This window comes from Lynx canadensis, chromosome B3 (assembly GCF_007474595.2).
Source record: "Lynx canadensis isolate LIC74 chromosome B3, mLynCan4.pri.v2, whole genome shotgun sequence".
Lineage (NCBI taxonomy): Eukaryota > Metazoa > Chordata > Mammalia > Carnivora > Felidae > Lynx > Lynx canadensis.
In genome coordinates, this window is record NC_044308.2 from 68830182 (window position 1) to 68854041 (window position 23860).

Genomic DNA, 23860 nt, shown 5'->3' on the forward strand with positions numbered 1-23860 from the left:
AAATATGAATTAGGACTTTCTCTGTTCCAGATATACTAAATACTGATGTCATAGCTTAAAAATCACCTGTCTCTAGCCTTGTTTCTTTTCAATCTATAATTCACACTGCTGCTGGAACAGTTATTCTAAGATGCAACCCTGTGTTATCCCCCTGCTTAAAATTCTCAGTGGCTTTCCATTGCCAACACTAGCTTTTCCCAAGAGGTGTTCCAAACAATAATTTTATGAATTTTTTTTTGAAAAGCAGTTTGGCTGCATTACGCAGAGTTCAACAGATTTTTCTGTTGTTTGCTTTTTACTGCAAGACTCTTAACAGTCAATATTATGCAAGCACTAATGTTCCCTTTGACTCCTGGTGTAAGAATTAGAGCTTGTCCAAAGGCCTCTTTTCCTAGAGAAAGTCTGTTAATTTTGTGACTTTGAGAAACATGTACCTATGATAACAACGTTCAGAGTCCTTGTTGTTCAAGTCCCTTCCAGAACTTCAGCCACACTCCTTGCCACACTATACCCATCTTATTAGAATTCAGTCCCCTTATTTTCTTTCTCGCTTCTCCTAGCCAAGCTCACCTCAAGTGTCATTCTTACATAAATTCATCCCTAACTCTCAGGCAGAATGGATTGTTCTCTCTCCAAAACTCCAATTGCACCTTCACTATAGACCATATCGTCTTGCTATCATTATTGGTTTGTATGTATGACTTCTAAGTTGTATATGAGCCCAGAGCCTCTTTTTCACAAAATAAATGCATATATTTTCAACCTTTCAACCTTTTCATTATAATTACCTTTAAACAACTGAAACAGTAATACAATTAATACTTAGCTGTGCTAATGGTAACCATTCAAAAACTTATGTGCAAATGAAAAATCGGCTTTGGAATTATACTTGATTTTAGATTCTTTTCTATTACTTACTAGCTATAGGACTTTGACCGAATTGCTCAAATTCTGTAAGCTTCAGTTTTATCATCTATAGAGTAGGAAAAAGGAAAACCAAAGGACTGCTGAAAGGTTTAGAGAAAATGTTTTTAAAGTGTCATGGATAATACGTATCACTGTGTAGATCCTTGGTAAATTCACATGATGGCATTGCCATTGTAGGGTACTTAGCAAAATACTTTGCTCTAAGTAGGTGCTAGACAAACCCTAGTTGCAATTCCCTTCCTTGTCCTTCTAGCAATCTTAAATCATTCTGGAGAGCAGCAACTTAATCATTTAAACCAGGTGTTTATTCAACACTTGTGACGTGGTCATGACCATTTCATTAAAAAGTTCTCCGTGGAGACAGGAGAAGATGATGATCCATCAACACCTTTTAAGCCAAGTAACCTATTCCTTCTTAGAATCAGCTCATCATCTAACACCGGGAAGGTTGATGGAGATCAGCAAATTGATGTCCACAGACCAATAAAACAAAAGGAAATTATTTGCAACCTATTTTAAGCACAGCATAGTATGGAATACAAAGACAAGCAAATCCAAGTCTTGCCCTTGGAGAGTTTTCAGTCTGGTAGGGGACAGGAAGCATGCCAGCAAAGGATTCACAGAATATTGTAAAGAGCCTTGACAGGGGAGAAAAAGTGCCATGAGGTCAGAGAAAATGCAAAGGTGGATCTGGGAAAGGCTTGATGGATGAGATGTAAAGATGCAGAGATGAAACGGGGTTGCCAAGCAGAAAGTGTAATGTCCGTAAAGACCCAGGGGAAGGGAATCTTAATGTATCAAAGGAACATAGTCCAATTTGATTAAAGTATATGGTATATTTGAACTTTAGAAATGAAAATTGTATCTTATAGGAATTAGGGAATTAATGCAAAGGAGTAATTGGATTAGCCCTGTCATTTAGGAAGAGTCCATTTGCAGCAGTAGATTAAGGGCATATGGGGCCATATTCCAGTGAAAACAGAGGGGGAGCATTTGCGCATGCTCACATCAGATCACGAACCTGCTCTCAGCTGATTCAGGCGTCTCTATCATGGATCACTCTCCTTTCTTTATTATATCCTCGGTGGCATTTATGTTTGGCTTAGGTTGGCTTTTACATTTATTTATTTTTGAGAGACAGAGCACAAGTGCAGAGGGGCAGAGAGAGAAGGAGACAGATTCAGAAGCAGGCTCCAGGCTCTGAGCTGTCAGCACAGAGCCCGACGCAGGGCTCGAACTCACAAACCATGAGATCATGACCTGAGCTGAAGTCAGACACTCAACCAGCTGAGCCACCCAGGTGCCCCTAGGTTTTCTTTATTGTTGGCTTGTCTCCATGTCTTAGTTTTTCTTGTTGTTTCTCCTGTTTTTCTTCTAATTTAGCAGTGGCCACTACAGTGACCACCATAGAACTCTGGAAGTAGATGCTGTTTTGTAAAACCAAAGATGCAGAGAGATACCCTATTCTATAAATAGTTATGATCCATTGATTTCAGGCTCTAGCAGAAATAGATCCCAGTATTGCTCTTCTTTTGACAAAGTCATATTTAAATAAACAAAAAGTGAGAAAATGAATGAAGTGACCATAGTCATTGATAGTTTGGGAACATGCACTATTTTAACTGTGAGCTCTTGGCAGTCAGCATAATTACTCATATTTAACAGTTGTAGTGTATATTATTTTATTTTGCCGAATTATCTATGCTTTAGGGAACAGACTAGAGAGGAGAACTTTGCATCAGAATTAGGAATATTTCTGGAATGAAAATCAAGTATTCATTGTTTTGTAAAATAAATGAATTCTTGACCCCCTGCCCATAAAGAAGTCTTAATATATCAGATTCTGTTTTCCCATTGTCTTTTGTTATAAAATCAAAGATAAGTTCCTTTAGAAATATTCATTTTGAGAAATGTCATATTTAAAAATCCAGCCAGAGTTTCAACGTACCTTTAAAATAAGAGTTTCCTTGTAAAGTATTAACATTGCTCAAGATGGTCCTGTAAAGGTATACAAAATAATTAATTTTGCTGTGAGGAAGGTTTGAAGGAAGAGAAATCAGACCAAAATGAAAAAATATATTTGAACGAAACATGACTTAGCAATATATATACGTATGTGTGTGTGTATATATATGTATATATTTCTTTAATATATATTAATTAATTGATGGGTCCTGGATTCTCTGTATTGGGAATCCAAAAGTAATTGAAATCTGGCCATGCCCTTGATTGTTTTGTAGCCTGGCAAAAGTAAAGTGTCATATAAACGAGCATATTTACACTGTGATGAGCTTAAGTGCTCAGTAAAGGAATGAGACTGTGCTGGGGGAAATACAGCAGGAGAAACTACTTGACCCTCACAGAGAAGGTGGCATCTGAACAGGGTGTTGAAGGATGAGTAGGAGTTTAGAACAGTGGGGAAGAACGGAGCCTCTGGAACTGAACCTCGTAGGTTAAATCTTCGCTCTTTTCAGGGTACCTGAGTGGCTCAGTTGGTTAAGCATCTGACTTTGGCTCAGGTCATGGTCTCACAGTTCATTAGTTCAGGCTCCACGTTGGGCTCTGTGCTGAAGGCTCAAAAATAAATAAAACATTAAAAAAAAATCTTGGCTCTTTGACTAATTCTTGAGTGACCTTGGGAAAATTATTCATCTCTCTGTATCTTCGTTTTTTCCTCTGAAAAACTGGGATAGTATTTGTAGCTACATCCAAAGCTGTTGGCAAGAATTCATACATGTAAAGAACTTAGAACACTGCCTTGCACTTGGTAATAGCTCTGTACTTGTGTGCTATTTGTCCCTTCGTTAAGAAAGAGTAAAATTGGGGCGCCTGGGTGGCGCAGTCGGTTAAGCGTCCGACTTCAGCCAGGTCACGATCTCGCGGTCCGTGAGTTCGAGCCCCGCGTCAGGCTCTGGGCTGATGGCTCAGAGCCTGGAGCCTGTTTCCGATTCTGTGTCTCCCTCTCTCTCTGCCCTTCCCCCGTTCATGCTTTGTCTCTCTCTGTCCCAAAAATAAATAAACGTTGAAAAAAAAATTTTTTTTAAAAAAAAGAAAGAGCAAAATTACCGACTTCAGCCAGGTCACGATCTCGCGGTCCGGGAGTTCGAGCCCCGCGTCAGGCTCTGGGCTGATGGCTCAGAGCCTGGAGCCTGTTTCCGATTCTGTGTCTCCCTCTCTCTCTGCCCCTCCTCCGTTCATGCTCTGTCTCTCTCTGTCCCCAAAATAAATAAACGTTGAAAAAAAAAATTTTTAAAGAAAGAGTAAAATTGTCACAAGCAGAGGGAACGGCATGCTGCATTTTTTATTTTGTAAAAAAATTCAAAATGCTGTCTAGCTAATGGCTTTTACAAATGAGCAATTTAACGCAAGATGTAGAGGAGAAATAGAAGTCGGGTAGAACCATCAAGAGGCCTTGATTAATGAGGAGGGGACAGAGTTACCATGCACCCCAGGTCTGCTTCCTGACTCTGTCTTTTTTTTTTTTTTTTTTTAATTTTTTTTTTTCAACGTTTATTTATTTTTGGGACAGAGAGAGACAGAGCATGAATGGGGGAGGGGCAGAGAGAGAAGGAGACGCAGAATCAGAAACAGGCTCCAGGCTCTGAGCCATCAGCCCAGAGCCTGACGCGGGGCTCGAACTCCCGGACTGCGAGATCGTGACCTGGCTGAAGTCGGACGCTTAACCGACTGCGCCACCCGGGCGCCCCTGACTCCGTCTTTGACAGGCACCTCAGCTTGTCACCAGACAGATAACTGATGTGCAGCAACTCCTTTTTCCATACTGGAGAAAAGGCTGTAGTGAAACAGAGGTAATTGAAGAATGAAACCCATTGATGGCAACACACTACTGAGGAGGCCATAAGAGATGGATAATACTGATGACAGCATTACAAGGACAGCATAGTAGCCGCTACCTACTCCACGAATTTGCTTTCTCTGGTGATCTTTAGAAAAGACTTTTATAGGGGCGCCTGGGTGGCTCAGTCGGTTAAGCAGCCGACTTCGGCTCAGGTCATGATCTCGTGTTCCGTGAGTTCGAGCCCCGCGTCGGGCTCTGTGCTGACAGCTCAGAGCCTGGAGCCTGTTTCAGATTCTGTGTCTCCCTCTCTCTGACCCTCCCCCGTTCATGCTCTGTCTCTCTCTGTCTCAAAAATAAATAAACGTTAGAAAAAAATTTTTTTAAAAAAGAAAAGACTTTTATATGTTGTTAACAGATACATTTAAAGCCCTGACTTTGGGAATTTATATCAGGTGACGGTTGAAACTACAGAGGATACAACTTGCTGAAAATAAGGTAATTGGCCTTAAAGTGTTGATTAGTATTAAGGTGTCTAAGTCAGGATAAGAAAAGTAGAAAATATAGTGGAGAATTCTATAAAATCAAAACTAAAGAGAGACCCTACCAGCTGCCTCCTTTCCCCATGGATTTAAGTAATTACTAAAGTGGCTGAAACTTGGAATCCGTTGACTTTACAGTTAACAGCAGCTAAGGGAAGCAAGCCTTTCCGAAATCCTGGCTTGGACAGGCACATCATGATGATCTTGGTAATGGGTTCCCTGGCTGACAAATTGTGCATAGGTGATGTGTTTCATATATTGCATTTCTATTTAATCAGACATGCCTTTGTTTCATTTTCTGTGAAATAGGAAATCAAGGAGAAATTGGATTCTAGTCACAAGCGGGATATAGAAGGCATGGGAGTTCCAGAAATCAAATATGGAGATTCCGTCTGCTTTGTCCAGCATATAGCCAGTGGTCTGTGGGTGACCTACAAAGCACAAGATGCCAAGACCTCCCGCCTTGGACCTCTGAAAAGAAAGGTGAGGCTCACGAAGGCTGTCCAGAATTATTTTCCACTGAACTGGAAGCAAGTAGGCAAGAGCAGCGATCAGGAGAATCAGGCGAACATGATGTTTGTTTACTTCACACTGTTTTTGCTATTCTGAAGAGTTATTCTGTGACAGATTGTACTTCCTAATTGGTTATTTTGACCCCATATTCAGTGCAAGGGGAAAAAAAAGTTAAATACATGGCAAATCTGTGATGAAGGGGGAGAGTTTGTTCAATGCTCTCTAAAAAACCTGAACTAAGTAACTCTTGGTGATATGCTGTTTGGGGATTACTCACACCATTGCTCTCTTCATTTAAGTGGATAATTGAGTTTCTGTGTGATTTTCATGATAGAGAGACTAAATAGAATTGCTACAGAGAAAATGCAGATTGCATGATAACAAGCCCACAGGAACCAACATGCAGAAAGAAGAGATCGTGTGCACTGATAGTGTATCCACAGAGAGCACTCAGATTGGAGTGGCCCATCACAGCCGGCTGCATTGGGAAACTGGCTTGGATACTCACCACATCTTTGTCCCAAAAGTTGTTGTAACAGTTCTCTTTTAATAGGAACCAGAGAATAGACGCCAAGGGCATGAGTTTTCTTGGAAAAAACTCTTACCAGACACCTGTTTGGGTAGTCAAGGAACCCTAGAATGGGGTTCTAGGAGCCATTGTCCACTGTAGCTTGGGTTTATCAGCCAAAAGTGCAGGTAATGCAAAGCTTCCCAGAATGCAGGTTGTTGTAAGAGGGGAGGTTGGAAGCAAACCTTAAGGCAATAACTTACTTTGGTGTAAAGTAAAACATACCAAGAAGATATCCAGAAATGTGAAACTAAAATTATGAAGAAGAGAGAGAAAATTAAAAAAAAAACAGCCACACTGAGTAGGTTATACTGACTAGGTTGTATAACCCAACAACAACAACAACGAAACCATTTGAAGGCCTCAGCATCCAGGGCATGAGTGCTAAAGGTCCCAGATGGAATGTGGCTATGCCAAGTGAGCCACACCTTTGTCTCTACTTGCCCCTCAGCATATTTTCTGAGTTGCGGCACCAAGGAGGTGGGGGCTTGTGTTGGCCTCATTGGGCTGGAGAAGACAGATGAGAGAGAAGGTCAGCCAGGGTCTCTGGGACTTAAGAGGCCAGTGTTCTAGAATGAAGGGAACTCTAGAAACATGAACCTGAAATTCTATGTGCAGTTTCCCCTAAAGCTGACCGTGGATGGGCTGTGAAGCCAGGACAGTAATAGAAGTCTGCAGCTATGATGGACAAGAGAACAGCAGAGATGTCAACAGAATGACAGGACTAGGGAGGCCAAGGTTGGGGTTCAGGATCCCTCAGATTGGACCAGCCCTTGAAAATACAGTAGGCTTTCAGTTAAACCCCAAAAGGGCTCCACCTCAGGAGTATGAAACTACCCTTGGAAGAAGGGCACCTTGAAGATAGATGCCAAAAACCTATCTATCCTACCAGCCTATCAGAAGAAAATTAAATCTTCTGTAGAGTACAATAATATTATCTAGAGTCTCCACAATTTTTCACTCCTACTAAGGAAATGATGGCATTTAAAGAGGGTGGAATTTGTGGATCTTGGCAATAGCTCTGGATGGGAAGAGACACATACTCAAGGGACCCTGCCAACCAGGAGAGATCCCACCTTGAGTTGGTGACTTATCGTGCCTCTCCTTGCCTTTCTCTTCCAGGACCATAGTGTATATATTTATTGAACTGCTGCAGTGTGCATATGAATTTGGGAGGTCCCTTCAGAAACTCTCTAAAATGATGTCCTAATGTTCGGCCTCAGGCAGGGCTGCCCTGCTCTATTTTGTGAAGAGCAGGTTACGTTTCTTTCTAAAAATACAAAGGATATTCAAATCTGTGTTAAGTATTTCATAAAACAAATCCGGAACCTAGAAAAACCAGTGGGAAACAGAGACAGTAAAAAAAAAAAAAAAAAAACCTAGAGAATGGCACTCACCTTAAAGGAAGCCACCTCCTTCCCATTCCCATTTTGGGCTTCTGCTGTCTGTTCTTGGGTCATGGGATTCCTCCGGGAGAAACTGGGCTGCGGTGATCAAAAGGGCACATAGTAACAGTGTTCTAACAGCTGCATCCCCCCTATTTCTCATTACTTTATTGTTTGGCTGGCCGGTTTGGATGTGGTATCTGAACAAGCAAAATCTAAGGATTTTGGTCTTTAGAGACCTGAATACTGGGACTGAGGCCAGAGTAAACCTAGTGGCAATATATTGCCGAATCGAAATGCTTAAACAGTTGCTGGAAAGCTCTGACAGGGTAGTTCTGAAACAGTTGGTGAATCCAATACTAAGGGTATCCTTTGCTAACACTTAAGCTAGATGCGGTGCTAAGTCTTGTGTCAAAACTGAACATAAACTTTTGTAAGCCAGTATTCTACTTCCTGTGTGAATTCCTTATATTAGGTAGGACACAATTTCAGAAGAACGAATAATAAGAGATTTTCACATGGAAAGGAAAAGAAGTTGCTTTGAGCTAACAGTGAGAAAGACAGGGATGCCAGGGTGGCTCAGTTGGTTAAGTGTCCGACTCTTGATTTTGGCTCACAGGTCATGATCTCATGGTTCGAGAATTTGAGCCCCATGTTGGACTCAGTGCTGACGGTGCAGAGCCTGCTTGGGATTATCTTCTGTCCCTCTCTCTCTCTGCCCCTCCCCACCTCTCCTGCTCTCTCTCTCTCTCTCTCTCTCAAAATAAATAAATAAACTTAAGAAAATAATAAAAATGAGACCAAAATGCTTTTACTAAAGATATTTTATAGAGCTACATGTTCTATTTAATTGACCCCACCCCACACCCCAGGACCTACAAATGGTCTCCCTTCACTTACATCAAGAGGAAACCATGTCAGGAAGTTGAATTAGGATTTAACTCTGCCCCACACCCTAAAACCTTATAAATGGTCTCTCTTCACTCACATCAAGAGGAAACCATGTCAGGAAGTTGAATTAGGATTTAACTCTGACTTGACTAAGACTCAAACCACCCCAGTTAATATCTGCATACACTTGATCCTTTCAAGGGAAAATGCCACTGACTTCCATCTTCAGAGCTGCTAGTCCTGCCCCAGAATTGTATCCTGATGTCCTTGGTGGTCAATATGTATATTTAGCTTTTAGATAACTGATTTGAGATCAGTAGTACACTGCCCTTTATAACAAGTATTCATTGAGTACCTCTTAGATTCTAGGAAACATGCTACGTGATTTGCATGTAAATCATTTAGTCCTCAAAACAACCCTATAAGTCCATTTGATGGTGAAGTTGAAGCAAAGAGAAGTTAAGTGACTTGCTTAAGGTCACACAGCTGGGAAGTAGCAGAGTAAGACTGGAACTCACATCAACTAATACCAGAGCCTATGTTTTCAAACCCCCTCCTTAGCCTCCATGAGAAGCAAACTACGACCTTGAGCTGCATCCCCATTTGTACAGTCAACTGTAGCTATCCTTCAGGAGGGGAATCTGAGCCTGATCCCAGTAGAGGATCTGTTAACCCAGTAGAGTTTTCTGTCTAACTTGTTATTCTTCCTCAATTTATCTCTGGACAAAAAGACTCTGAACAAAGTGACTTTTCCCATTTCCAAGGGTAAGTTTTTGTGTTGATTTCAAGAGAAAAATCTATTATAAAATATGTTTTCACCTTTTCAAATTGGCCGTCCTAAGGAATTTACTGTAACTCATACCATAGTAGCACATAAAATTTTATTTTCCTCAAAGCACTGTGTCTCAGGAATGATTCATAGGTCAGTAATAGGGAGTATGGGCAAAATAACTTTGTTAATGTCCCATTTTCAAATGGACCCAGAGGAACCTGGTTGGGGGGAAGGAATACAAGGGATGAGGTAAATAAATACTGCAAGAAAAGTTGACTGTCCAGCTATGGAGTCACGTATAAACGGCCCTGGTTCTTTTGCTCTGCGGGTAGGTCATACTCCATCAGGAAGGCCACATGGATGACGGGCTAACACTGCAGAGATGCCAGTGCGAGGAGTCCCAGGCTGCTCGGATCATCCGGAACACGACAGCCTTATTCAGCCAGTTTGTAAGGTACATAAGCTCCTTCCCTTTATCTGATAGTTTCTACTCTGTGGCCATCCAGTCCTACCTACCCCCACTCCCTTTCCAATACTTGAAGTTTTCAGGAAATTATTAAACACCAGCAAAGAGTTTTACCACAGAGAGCTTGGGACTGAATCTTATTTCCCAGCAAATGACCTCCTACCAGCTTCGCCCTCTGCCCAACAGATGCTTGAGTCCCATTGGTTACTGAGGTTGGTGTCATGAATACCCAAGGTCTCCTCCAGAAAATTAAGCGAAGACTGCCAAAGCACTTTAAATCCCTTCGGTATTAGTGTGTGAAGAGGGGAGAAACAGCTCCACACCCTCCCGTGCTATTGAGAAAAGCTTTGTACATCATTCAGAATCGTTGCTATGGTTTTTGATCCAAGTAGATTTGCATTGAAAGCCTTGTGTTACCCACCTATGGCTGAGACCTAAATGGGAAAAGTAACTGAACTGCCTGCTTGGATCATAATCCCCTGGATGCCGAAACAATGCTGCCAATGCAGAACGCTGTGGATTGTGTTCACCAATTACCATGAGAAATGGATTCTGTTGTGAACAGTGCAGTGTTCCAAACCGTCCTTTTTTGTAGGAGAATATCTCTAAAGCCAGGGGGGCTTAAATTGTGTGTGTGAATTTGCATGAAATAAGAAAAAAAATTTATGCCTTTACTTTTCCTGTTGGAATAATGTGATCCAAGCAATGTGTGTCAGTTAGGATATAGGCTAAGCTGCCGTTGTAATTCAAGATATACACTTACTTCTCTTTTAAGTAATAGTATAGGTTAGGCAAGGTCTGGCTCCAGGGGCTCAGGTTCCTTCTATCTTGCTGCCCTGAGATTTACAGGTTTTTAAAGTGCGTCCCTGACCCAGCACAGCAGCATCACCTGGGACTTGTTAAAAATGCACATTCTCAGGTTCCACCCCAGACATATTGAATCAGACACCTGGGAAGTGGTACCCCCAGAAAATCATGTTTTGATAGGCCCTCCAGTTGATGCTGAAGCATAATAAAGTTTACAAACCACTGCCCTGGAATAGGGGTCTTACCCTTGGCCACATACTAGATTTCTCTGGAGAGCTTTTACCACCCTGATGCCAAGGTGGCATCTCATACCAATTGGATTAGAATCTCTGTGGTGGGATTCCACCTCTAGCTTTTGACTAAAGCTCCCCAGGTGGTTCTAATATTCAACACCATTGAGACCAACTGTCCTGCTATATTTTCTTCATCTACATGATCAAAAAAAAGCTTGCTGGCACCATTTCTCGGGTTGCATACTGCCAAAAAAACCCAAAAGAATGGAGGGTGTGGGGGAAGAAATTGGAAGCGGCGGAGGGCAAGAGATTTTTTTTTAATATAGGACCCAGAAATAGATCACGTCTTCTTGAACTCTACTAGTTAAAACTAGTCATGTGACCACACCTCACTGCAGGGAGGCTGAGAAATAGAACCTCTGGTTGGTTGGCCATGTTCCCAGTACCACTCAGGGGGTCCCGCTGTGACTAAAGCAGAGAAAGGAAGGCAGACAGTTAGGTGCTCCTACCGCAGAAGGGAGCTGAGGCCTTCAAGTCAGCCATTCTGTCTGCTTGTGGCCCTGCCACTGGTCTCCTGTGATCCCTGAGCAAAGTGGTTCCTCCCTTCTGTGCCATGTTACATGTCACCTGCTCTCCTTCTTCATAGAAAGGGTATAATATGAATGAATAGCTTGGTATAGGCAGGAAAACATACCTGTGTGCAAACAAGAGTTTTTTGTGTAGTCTGGACTGTCACCAGAACCATGACCCTAGAGGTTGGATGGCTTTATTTGGTTCTTGGTTCTCTCAAGAGAACCCTGTGTCTCTCAAGACACCCTGCCCCTGTGTCTGTCTTAAAAGTCCCTGGCCCCTGCCTCATAGATATGCAAAAATTAATTCAGAATGAATCAAAGACCTAACTGTAAGACCTAAAACCGTAAATACCGGGAGAAGAAAACAAAGGCTTGAATTTTTATGACCTTAGATTAGGCAATGGTTTCTTCAATATGACACCAAAAACAAAAGCAACAAAATACAAAATACGAAGCAACAATACATACAAAAAGTATGTAAACTTTATCAAAATGAAAAACTTGTTTACTACAAAGGACACCATCCAGAAAGTGGGGGAAAAAAGCCTACATAATGGGAAAGAATATTTCAAATCACACATCTGATAAAGGATTTGTATCTAGAATAAAGAACTCTTACAACTCAACCTTGAAAAGACAATTGGGCCAATTTACAAATGGGCAACAATCTGAATAGACGTTTCTCCAAGGAAGATACACAAATGGCCAATAAGCATATGAAAAGATGGCCAGAGCCATTAGCCAGGAGGAAAATGCAAATCAAAACCACAGTGAGAGAACACTTTGCTCTCACAAGGATGACTATAATTAAAAAGACTTAATAAGAAGTGTGAGACAGGATGTAGAGAAATTGGAACCTTCATACACTGTTGGTGGGAATGTAAAATGTTAAAGCCATTTTGGAATGCTGTCTGGAAATTCCTTAAAAGGTTAAACAGAGTTACCATGTGACCCAACAGTTTCACTCCTGGTTATATACCTAAGATATATGAAGCACGTCTACTGAAAAACTTGGACACAGATGTTCAAAACAGCATTGTTCATTATAGCCAAAAAGGGGAAACAACCCAAATGATGAACTGATGAATGGATAAATAAAATGTGCCTTATGCATATCTGTGCAATGGAATATTATTGGTCCGTAAAAAGGAATGAAGGACTGATACATGCTATTTGTGGTATGAGTCCATTTATACGAAATGTCCAGAATAGGCAGTTCTGTGGAGACAAAGTAGATCAGTGGTTGCCTAGAGCTAAGTTGGTTGTAAGGGTCAAGGGGAGTGACTGCTGATGGGTGTGGAGTTTTGGTCGAAGCTGATGAAAAAGTTCTACAATTGATGGAGGCCATGGTTGCAAAACTCTATAAATACACTAAAAACCATTAAACCACTGAGTTATACCCTTTAAATAGATGATTGTATAATATGTGAATTATATTTTAATAAAGCTATTACTTTAAAAAGTCAGTGGGAGTTACATACCTGACAGTGGGAAAATTATTTTTAAGCAGCTTTATTGGGCTATAATTTACATATCATAAAATTCATCCTTTTAAGTATGCAACTCAGTGAATTTAAATAAGTTTACAGAGCTGTGCAACCATCACCATAATTCACTTTTAAAACATTCCAGTCCCCCCAAAAGATTGCTTAGGCCCATTGCAGTGTATATCAGTTCCCACCCCCAGCCTTAGGCAACCAGTCATCTGGTTTGGGTCTCAATTTAACACATTTATAAGTTAATGTATACAATATGTGGTCCTTGGATCCATATTTTCCCTTAGCATTACATTTTTGAAGTTCATCCCTATTGTAGTACATAAGGGTGTTCTGTTCCTTCTTATTGCTGAAGAGTGTTCCTGTGTATGTGTATCTGATAATACACATCCACATATAAATGTCTGCGTATGTATATGTATGATTGTGTATATACATACACGTGTGTATAGAGAGATCTATCTATAGGGACAGATGAACAGACAGGTACAGATGCACCTCACTTTCTGTTTGCCCTTTGAGGAACAGTGGATTTTTTTCTATTTTTGCTTATGATCAGTAATGGTTCCATGGATGTTTGTGTAAAAGTCTTTTGATATATATTTTAATTTTTCTTAGGTAAATATCAGGAAATGGAATTGCAAAGTCATATGTAACTCATTTAAACATTTTTATATTTTTATGATAAAATATACAAAGCTTAGAATTTACTTTTGTAACCATTTTTAAGTATACCGTTTAGTGATGTTAACTAAATTCAAATAGTTGTGCAACAGTTACCACCATCCGTCTCCAGAACTTTTACATCCTTTCAAACAGAAATTCCATACGCATTAAGTAATACCTCCCTGGGGCACTTGCGTGGATCAGTTGGTTAAGCATCCAACTTTGGCTCAGCTCGTGATCTCGCAGTTCGGGAGTTCAAGCCCCACATTAGGCTCAGTGCTGACAGTTCTGAGCCTGGAGCCTGCTTAGGATTCTGGGTCTCCCTCTCTTTCTGCCCTTCCCCAACCTGTGTGCATGATCTCCCTCCCTCTCTGTTTCTGTCTCTCTCAACAATGAATAAACATGAAAAAAAACTCCCCATTTCCTCCCTTCTCCTCCCCCCTTCGCAGCCCCCCACCCCACTCCAGCTCCTGGTAACCATTATTCAACCTTCCTGTGAATTTGACTGATTTAATTAGAATCCTACAATATTTATCTTTTTGTGCCTTGCTTATTTCACATAACAAAGTCTTCAAGATTCACTCATATTGTAGCATGTTAGAATTTCTTTCCTTTTTAAGGTTGAATAATATTACGTTGTATGCAAATACTACATTTGGTTTATCCATTCATCCATCAGTGGACATGTAGGTATGTTCAATTTTTTAAGAAACTGAAAACCTGCCTTCCAAAGTAGACACACCATTAGATGCTCCACACAGAAATATATAAAGTTCCAGTTTCTCCACATCCTTATTGTCTGACTTTTAATTGTATATATTCTAGTGGATATGAAGTGGTATCCCATTATGGTTTTAATTTGCATTTCCAAAATGACTAATGATTTTTAACATCTTTTCATGTGCTTATTTGTATCTCTTCTTTAGTAAAATGTAATCAGGGCTTTTGCCTGTATTTTTAGTTGGGTGGTTTGTCCTCACGCTGACATTTGACAGTTTTTTGTATCTTCCGGATGCATGTTTTTTATTGATTCATGATTTGCAACTATTTTCTCTTAGTTTGTGGCTTTTCTTCTCATTTTCTTAATGATGTCTTTTGAAGCACAAAAGGTTTAATTTTGGTGAAGTCCTATATGACATAACTTTTTTTCTGGACTGTGCTTTTGGGTGTCCCCAGAGTCACCAAGACTTTCTCCTGTGTTTTCTTCTGAAAGTTTTATAATTTTAGCTCTTAGATTTAGGCCGAGTTTGCATGTTGGATCAATTTTTATACACGGTCTGAGGTAATACGAATTGAAATTTATTTAAGTGGATCCTGTAGATACCTCGTTGTCCCTGTACACTTTGCTGACAAGACCATCCTTTCCCCATCACATTGCCTTGGCACCTTTGTCAAAAGTCAAGTGACCGTAAATATAAGGGTTTATTTTTGGACCCTCAGTTCTATTCCACTGGCTTTCATACCTGTGATTATGCCAAAATGATGAACATAACTTTGTAGTAAGTATTGAAATCAGATACAGTGAATCCTCCAGTTTTGTACTTTTTTTTTGCAAAATTCTGTTGGCTCTTCTGAATCCTTTGAATTCCCATATAAATTTTAGGGTAAAGGTGTCAGTTTTTGCAAAACAGCCTGCCAGTGTTTTTATAGAGAATGCTTTGAACCTTTCGACCAATTTTGGGTGAACTTTTATCTTAATTATCCTGAGGCTTTTGATTCATAAACATAGAATGTCTCTCCATTTATTTTTCTTGAATTCCTTTCGGCAAGGTATTACAGTTTTCAGTGTTTAAGTCTTGGGCTGCTTTTGTAAAATTTGTTCCTAAGTATTTTTTTTTTTTTATGTTTGTTTATTTTTGAGACAGGCACAGAGTGCGAGTGGGGGAGGGACAGAGAGAGAGGGAGACAGAATCCAAAGCAGGTTTCTGACTCTGAACTGTCAGCACAGAGCCCCACGTGGGGCTTGAACTCCGTAACTATGAGATCATGACCTGAGCTGTACTCAGACGCCTAACCAACTGAGCCACCCAGGTGCCCCCTAAGTATTTATTTCTGATGCTACTACAAATGGAATTATTTTCTTAATTTCTTTTCAGATTTTTCACTGCATAAATAATACTGGCATTAGAAATTGAGTTTTTAAAATATCCATCATATATCCTGTGACTTAATTGAAAATTATTATTCTGGTGGATGTGTGCGTGCTTTATCTACATAAAGGGTCATATCATCTGTGAATAAAGAAAGTTTTATTTTTTCCTTTCCAATATGGATGCCCTTTCTTCCCACCCACCCCCACCACCACCTCATGACTGCACTGACTAGAACATCCACTATGATGTGAAATCAAAGTGGAAGGAACAGACATACTTGTTTTGTTCCTGATCTTAGCAGGAGAACATTCAGTCTTTGATTATTAAATATGAAGTTAACTGTAGGGTTTTTATAAATTCCCTTTATTGGGATGAGGAAGTTCTCTTTTTATTCCTAGTTTGTTGAGAGGTTTCTTTCATCTTGAATGAGTTAGATTTTGACAGTCTTTTTTTCTTTGTCTATTGAGATGATTGTATGGTTTTTGCCCTTCATTAATACAGTTCCATTAGAAGACGTTACATTAACTGAGAATAGGGTGTTTAATTTCTCAGTAGTAGGTTGACTTGTCTGTTTCTCCCTCAATTCTCTCAACTTTTGCTTCATATATTGTGGTCTCTGTTGTTACGTGGTTATATGTTTATAATAGGTATATCTTCTTGATAAATTGACTCTTCCATAGTTACAAAACATTTCCCTTTTTTCTCTGTGAAGATCTTTTATCTTCAAGTCTGTTTTGTAGAGCCACACCAGATGCCTTATATGCAGATTATGGTTACTGTTTGCATGGTGTAAGTTCTTCAGTCCTCTTACTTGCAGCCTGTATCTTTGAATCTATAAAGTGGTCTTATAGAGAGCATACACTGAATTTTTATTTTTATGTGCTCTGACAAGTGTCCTCCTTTTATTGGTGTGTGTAATCCATTTATAGATAATGTAGTTATTCAAATTGTTGGATTTATGCCTGCCATTTTGCTGATTTTTATAGATCTCACGTTCTTTTTTCCTCTCTTCCCCTTATTGCCTTCTTTTGTGTTAAATAGACATTTTCTAGTTTACCATTTTCATTTCTTTAAGGTTTTTTGGTTTGTTTTTATTTTGCTACTTTTTTGAGTTATATTCCTAGTGGTTGCTCTAGGAAACTCACTCTGTTTTGGACTTCCAACACTCCACCTCGGATTAATACTAACTTACGTAAAATAAAGCAACTTTGCTCCAGTATTACTTTCCTCCTCCTTGTGATAATATTGTCATGTATATTACATCCCCATATGTTATAAGCCCAGTTTCATCATTATTTTCTTATCCGTTTGTGTTTTTTAAAATATAAAAACAAAAGAGAAATGAATATGTTTATACCATATTTTATATTTACTTGCACAATTACCTTTACCAGTGCTCTTTATTCCTAGATGTGGATTCTGCTTACTGTCTGGTGTCATTTTATTTCAGCCTGAAGGGCTTCCCTTAGTCTTTCTTAGAAGGCAAGCCTGGTTGTCTTGTAAATATTTCTTACAAGTATTTGCTGATGGACCTGCTTGTGGGCTAGATGACACATTCAGAGTTCAGACAGTTTTAGGTCTGTCCTGGATTTTGCTTTCTGCTTCTACAAAACCTCATATTCGGCCAGAGATGAGTAGATAACTAGGTCCCTCTCCAGTACTTTCTGAGCACATGTGTGGCCTTGCTCATTGTCTACCCCACCTTGTTAGAACTTCTTTGGTCTGAAGCTGGAAGAAAGCATGGAAACAGCCTCAGACTGAAACACCATAGACTCCTACTGTTCTTACTTAGGCTCATTATTTAATAAATCAGTCAATCAGTCGATCAGTCTCAATTTATTGTATGGCTTTGGTCAATTTCCAGAGTCCTAAAACAATTGTTTTAGATGATTTATCCCAAGTTTATCATTATTTTGTGGGAGAGAGGATTCCTGAGCTCTTCACTCAGCTGTTCTGGATGTTTCCCTTTCAATGGGGGACATTCTGGATTCTCCAAGCCATAAGATTTTTTTTTTTTTGGAAGAAAGGAGGACTACTGAAAAACAAACTCATGCAGCAGCGAAGGGGGCTGCAAAAGCCATAGCACTTGAAATTTTCAAGAGCTGGGAAATGAAGGATAAAAAATCATTTGTGAGTAAGATTCTCCTCTCCTGTCTCTTTTGAGAAAACAACAGAACATGCTGTGTACAGTGGAAGCCAGAAGGACAGGGGGTGGCCTTCTGGGAAGAAGCACATTAAAGTTAAATTAATAGGGAAGGAAGAAGAAAGAACAATGAGGAAGAAAGGTTGGCGTTGGCTTGTGCTGTCTCATCATCCTCTGGTCAGTTGCTGGGAGCTGTCCAATAGGACAGATGAACAATGTGAGGGGTGAGGGAGTCTCAGAAATCCTGCTGACGAGTAGATATTGCCCAGCTGTCCTGAGTTTAACCTTATGATCGAAACAATACATAAATAGTTGTGTTATGGTAATAGTATGGTAAATATTCAGAATCCCTGGGATTGTACTTGAATTAAAAGAAGTCCTTGGAAAGATCTGAGAAGGTAGTGAGGCAGTGGCTGAAGTAGGGAGTGAAAGATGGCTGGGATAAAGTAGGTACCATTGTAGTTAGTTCTGAATTGAGACATCATCTTGTCCCTATCCTTCTTGGTACATCTGGGCCTCCTCTCTAAGGTTCTGGAGTAGAACATGAGCGCCCTGAAGCCATTCAGAGGTCGTGTCTGTTTCCCCACTGCCGGGCATGTGGTATGTGCTCTGTTTTGAGGGAAGGGGGGGATCTGCCTTAGTCCAGCGGAAGACAATTATATTGAGGTGTCTCGCAAGGACAAGATAAAGCAATCGAACATTGAGAACCCACCGAAAAAATTAGACCCAGAAGGACCCTGGCAATAGTAGATAGTACCTTTCCTATTTTCCAGGGGGAAAGTGAAGCCCAAGAGGCTTAGAAGCAGGCACTCCAGATAGCACATGTTCATGGCATTGACGATAACTTGGGTTTCCCAAACCCCTGTAAGTTGCCCTTTCAAACTACAAAATGCCAGCAAACCTCTTGTATGTTTTCATCTTTATTTTAATCACACACTTTTTACTGAACTGGTGTCATTGTTTCTAGTAGACTTAAAATGTTTTTATAAAAGGGGGCGAGTGGGGCTAGGGGACTCTGCAACTGGACCAAACATACTGGGGAGACTGTGTTCATTTTTCTCTGAATCGAGAACTGGAAAGTCATTCCCAATTAGGTTTTGTAGTCTCAAACCTTCACCTCATGTCCTCACAGCAGGTATACTATAATATCTCAGATAGTCATTAGCATTCCTTGAGCACCTCCACGGTCCAGAGCACACACTCATGAGAAGGATCTCCCTGCCTGTAATCCACTGGTGTTCTGTCCTTACTGCATGCACTTGTCATTTTTTTTTATGTTTGTTTGTTTTGAGGCGGTGGGGGGGGGGGGTGGGGAGAGCTCCCAACCAAGCTCCATAATGTCAGTGTAGAGCCCGATGTGGGGCTTGAACCCATGAACCATGAGATCATGACCTGAGCTGATGTCAGATGCTTAGCCCACTGAGACACCCAGGCGCCCCAACACTTGTCATTTTTATGTACAAAATTGGAATTGTCACTTCATAAGCTGAGGGTTCTTAGGGCTTATTAAGCCTTTGCTTCAGGCCTGGATAACAGTTTTTTCTTAGCATGTGTCCAGGTTAAAATATAACTAAATTCACTGTAAATTCAAGGAGAAGGCCTTAGAAATTGACCCAAGGAAAAGCTATGACGTTATTTATACCAATTCCACCAATTCCCAGTCCCCTGGGGCCATGATGCATTTACACAGGGGCTGGCTCCATTTCCCCCTTCCTCTTTTTTAGCCTTTACCTTCCAGAAGGCTCACCAGTGTACCTGCCAAGGACATGGGAAATTGAGGGCTCATTTTGCCATCTGTGGAGGTTTGTGGTCTCTCTGCATTGACAGGATTTAATAACAAGACTTTTTGAAAAATTATGACAGAGTCAGAAACACAGATTCAGGATAGAAGGATCACAACAGAGAAAGAGCGATGGTGGGGAGGGTAACACTGAGGAGGGAGAGGGACATGAAGACAGAAGGAGAGAAGGATGTCACAAGATGGGGGCGGGGTTGTTGAGAATGAGGACGGAGAGCACACAGAGGAAGTCCGAAGGAGATAACAAATGAGGAAGGGGGAGCTGGTGTGTGAGTGCACATGCATAAAACTTATAAGAGAAAAACACATGCAGAGACATGAAAAATGTGCAGAAAGAGAGATACATGGAGAGAGAAGACAAAAATACAGATGGAGGGAGAGACCCAGTGATAGAAGCCCTTCTGCCCCTATGTTTACCCTATTCCAAGAAGAATCTGTGATAGTTCCAAACAACCATGAGTGAATAAGTTTATGATTTTTAAATCTGTTTTTACTTTTAAAAATGAAAAAGTGTGGCAGACGGCCACAGGTCATTTCCCTTTATTTATGAAATGGCCTGAAAATCGAAGCAGGCGTTTTCTTCCGTTGTCTGTTGGTTGGCAACTGCCAGTTTGTGGTCATTCCCTGAGTGACTGCTGCAGGAAGCCGTGCGCTGCGCCCCATGTGGGGCAGGTAAGAGCCAGGATCTGGCGGGTGCTTGTCAGGGACGCTGCCTGAAGGCCCGTGTCTGAGCCACGTCCACGTCCGTGTCCGTCTTGTGTTCTTTAGTGGAAACAATCGTACGGCAGCCCCCATCACCCTGCCGATAGAAGAGGTCCTGCAGACCTTACAGGACCTGATCGCCTACTTCCAGCCCCCGGAGGAGGAGATGCAACACGAAGACAAACAGAACAAGCTCCGCTCACTTAAGAACAGACAGAATCTTTTCAAGGAAGAAGTAAGTCTAGAAAATTGAACATCGCGATTCTCTTTGCGTCCGCCGCTAAAACATCCCTGTGATTGCATTTGAGCCTTGTGTGCATGCATGCACGTAGTTATGAAAGAACAAGAAAGGAAGGAAGCTGGGAAGAAAAGGATTAAATAGAAGCCAACCTTCCCTGTCCACCGCACGGGGTTACACTACCAATGTACATTGTAACCGTGCACATTGGCACACTCAAACCAAACTGTATTTGAGAGCTTTGTTGCCACAGTGCATGTGTGTATCCCAAATCTATTGTTACTAAACCTCAACTGTTAGAGCATGCCATTGTCTGTGATACCCAAGTTTTGGAAGATGTTAGAATTACCTAGAAAACCTGTTTGAAAAAATACACATGGCCAGGTTCTGCCACTTTGGAAATGACTGAGGAGCTGGTTTGAAAGGTAACAAATAAAGAGCCAGGTCTGACTTAGAACCTGAGCATCTGAGTCACCAGAGATGGGACCTGGATGCAAGGAAAAACAAACCTGGGACTTGGCGGGGGCTCTGGCTCGGGTTCTGCCTCCATCCTTGGTTAGGCGGGACCTTAGGTTACATGCCTTCTTTGAACACTGACGTGATGATTTGGCAGTAAGAGGCCATGGTCGCCCTCCTGCCGGGCCCCCATTCCCAGGGACAGGGCTTATCCCTTGGGCATTTCCAAAGTCATTGGCCTGGAATATAAGACTGGCCCTGCTCAGTCTTCTGATCCAAGCAGACTGGCTTTGGGGACATTACGCCTGAAAGGCTACTGAAACTGTATGTCTTTAAGAACAACTAGGCACAGATGTTTTCACTGGGCGGCATAGTATTGTAATGTAGAAGAAAAGTAGTTAAAAATCCACTTTGATTTTATTGTCTCTTAATCCTACCCTTTTGCCAGGGGGAGAGGGAGGAAGCAAGCATGGTTTTCTTTGTGCATCTGAATGGAACTTCCTGAACTCACTTGACATTTGACAGGAAAATAAGAACTATATGTAGGGCTGTTTCTGGGTGAGTCAGAACCATTTCCCACCAGACACAGAGCAAGCTTTTGTGAGAGTCATTCACGCTCCCTCTTGTGATAGGTCCTTAGATTGAGATAATCACACGGGGGCAAACCCGCCACGAGGAAACCGCTAACTCATGCTCCAAATGGATGCCCCGTGTGTCTCAGAGGCATAAGAATGTGTACATTGTGTTTTTAGGGGGAAAAAAAGATCGTGAAGGTCTGTTAGCACATTAGCATTACGAGCTTTAAAAGGTGAATGACGTGGCAGGGAAAAGAACAAAAGGCTCCTGCTTTCTCAGGGGCTTTCACTCTTTCCCCCACTCTCCTTCACAGGGAATGTTGGCCCTTGTGTTAAACTGCATCGATCGCTTAAACATCTACAACAGCGTGGCGCACTTTGCAGGAATTGCAAGGGAGGAGAGTGGCATGGCTTGGAAAGAGATCCTGCGCCTGCTATACAAACTGCTGGGTAAGCACACCCCCGGAGCCTCTCCCTGGGAGGATTTCCAAGGGTGTCTGTGCAAGATCGCCTATCCGGCCTCACTCCTTGGACACCTTTTGTTAACCGGTTGATTCCAGCCCAGCACTGTTCGTTCTGTTCGCCAGCAACTTACAGTACTTTCCACACTTAGAGCAAGAAGGCAGCAGCGAGTGAAAGGGGATTGTGATCAGCCCAGCCAAAACTACCTGTACAACCTTTGACGGTCATTACTCTCTCTGAACCTCAGTCCCTCCTCTTTATTTTTTTTAATAGTTTATTTATTTATTTAGAGAGCACGCATGCACGGGAGGGGCAGAGAGAGAGAGAGAGAGAGAGAACACACATGCGCACACAGGCACATGGGAGGGAGAGAGGGAGGGAGAAAATCCCAAGCAGTCTCCTTGCTGTCAGCGCAGAGCCTGACCTGGGGCTCAATCCTAGGAACTGTGAGATCATGACGTGAGCCAGAAACCAAGAGACACTTAACCGACTGAGCCACCCAGGTGCCCCCAGTCCTTCCTCTTTAAAATGAGGGGGTGTGTCTGTGTGGCTCAGTCGGTTAAGTGTCTGACTTCAGCTCAGGTCGTGATCTTGTGGTTTGTGAGTTCAGGCCCCGCGGCGGGCTCTGTGCTGACAGCTCAGAGCCTGGAGCCTGCTTCAGATTCTGTGTCTCCCTCTCTCTTTCTGCCTCTTCCCCACTCACACTCTGTCTCTCTCTCCTTCAAAAGTAAATAAACATTTAAAAAATTAAAAAAAAAATTTTTTTAACATTTTATTTATTTTTGAGACAGGGAGAGACAGAGCATGTACAGGGGAGGGTCAGAGAGAGGGAGACACAGAATCTGAAACAGGCTCCAGGCCCTGAGCTGTCAGCACAGAGCCTGACACGGGGCTCGAACTTACCACGAGATCATGACCTGAGCCGAAGTCGGCCGCTTAACCGACTGACCCACCCAGGGGCCCCTAAAAAAATTGTTTTAAATAAAATGAGGGAACAAGGCTAGAATATGTTTGCAGTGCGTTCTACTTTTAGACTCCGGCACTTGCACTTGAAGGACAGTCACTCTTTTCAGCTCCCTGACCTGTCCCTGACCTCTTGTTGGTTGGTCGTGATTCCTGCCACTTTGGCCTGTTCATTATTTCATTTGGGGGGGGGGGGGGAGGGGCGACAAAGGCGGGGAGTAAGGAGGTTCAGCGCCCAGCCTTTCTTCTCACAACACCAGTGGGGGTGATCTCCTGGGGCCTGCTCTAACCAGTGCCACCACAGGGCCCAGCCAGCAAGCTACAGGAGGAAGGCAATGGAAGACCATATCCACCTGTATGGGAAGGTAGCCACCGGTAGTTGCTTGGAGATGGTGACAAGGCAGCATTTGGGGGTTTGCTCAGAAGTGTATGTCCCGTTAGACAAAGTCCATAGAAAGTTGAGCGGGCCAGAGGGGAACCAGCAACGTCAGGTTGGACCCATTCTCGATGTCGAGGGTCAGGCTGATTGGACTACCACCATTGTGTGTGACGTTGTGAAGTCCCTTCCAACTCTAATACTTTCTACCGGTATGCTCAAACTCAACAGCAATTATACAAAAACAAGCAGTTATTGAGCTTTTCTGCCAAGCAGTAGAATATCTTTTTGATCTGCCCAACAACACCTTCAGGTATAGGCACTGTTAACCGTTTAGTCATGAATCCGAAGAAACTGATGCTCACAAAGTCGTAACGTACCCAAGGTCATACATGTAGTATAGGAAGGAACTACGGTGTG

The 23860-nt window shown here is 41.8% G+C and overlaps 1 protein-coding gene across 1 annotated transcript in view; it reads left to right on the forward strand.

The window, feature by feature from the left end:
- The window catches only part of RYR3 (ryanodine receptor 3), a 357957-nt gene that overhangs the window by 82692 nt on the left and 251405 nt on the right, over nt 1-23860 (forward strand). The window contains 4 exon segments of the mRNA XM_032593518.1: nt 5575-5748; nt 9727-9848; nt 20437-20605; nt 21954-22089. Coding sequence (XP_032449409.1) covers nt 5575-5748; nt 9727-9848; nt 20437-20605; nt 21954-22089 — 601 coding nt within the window.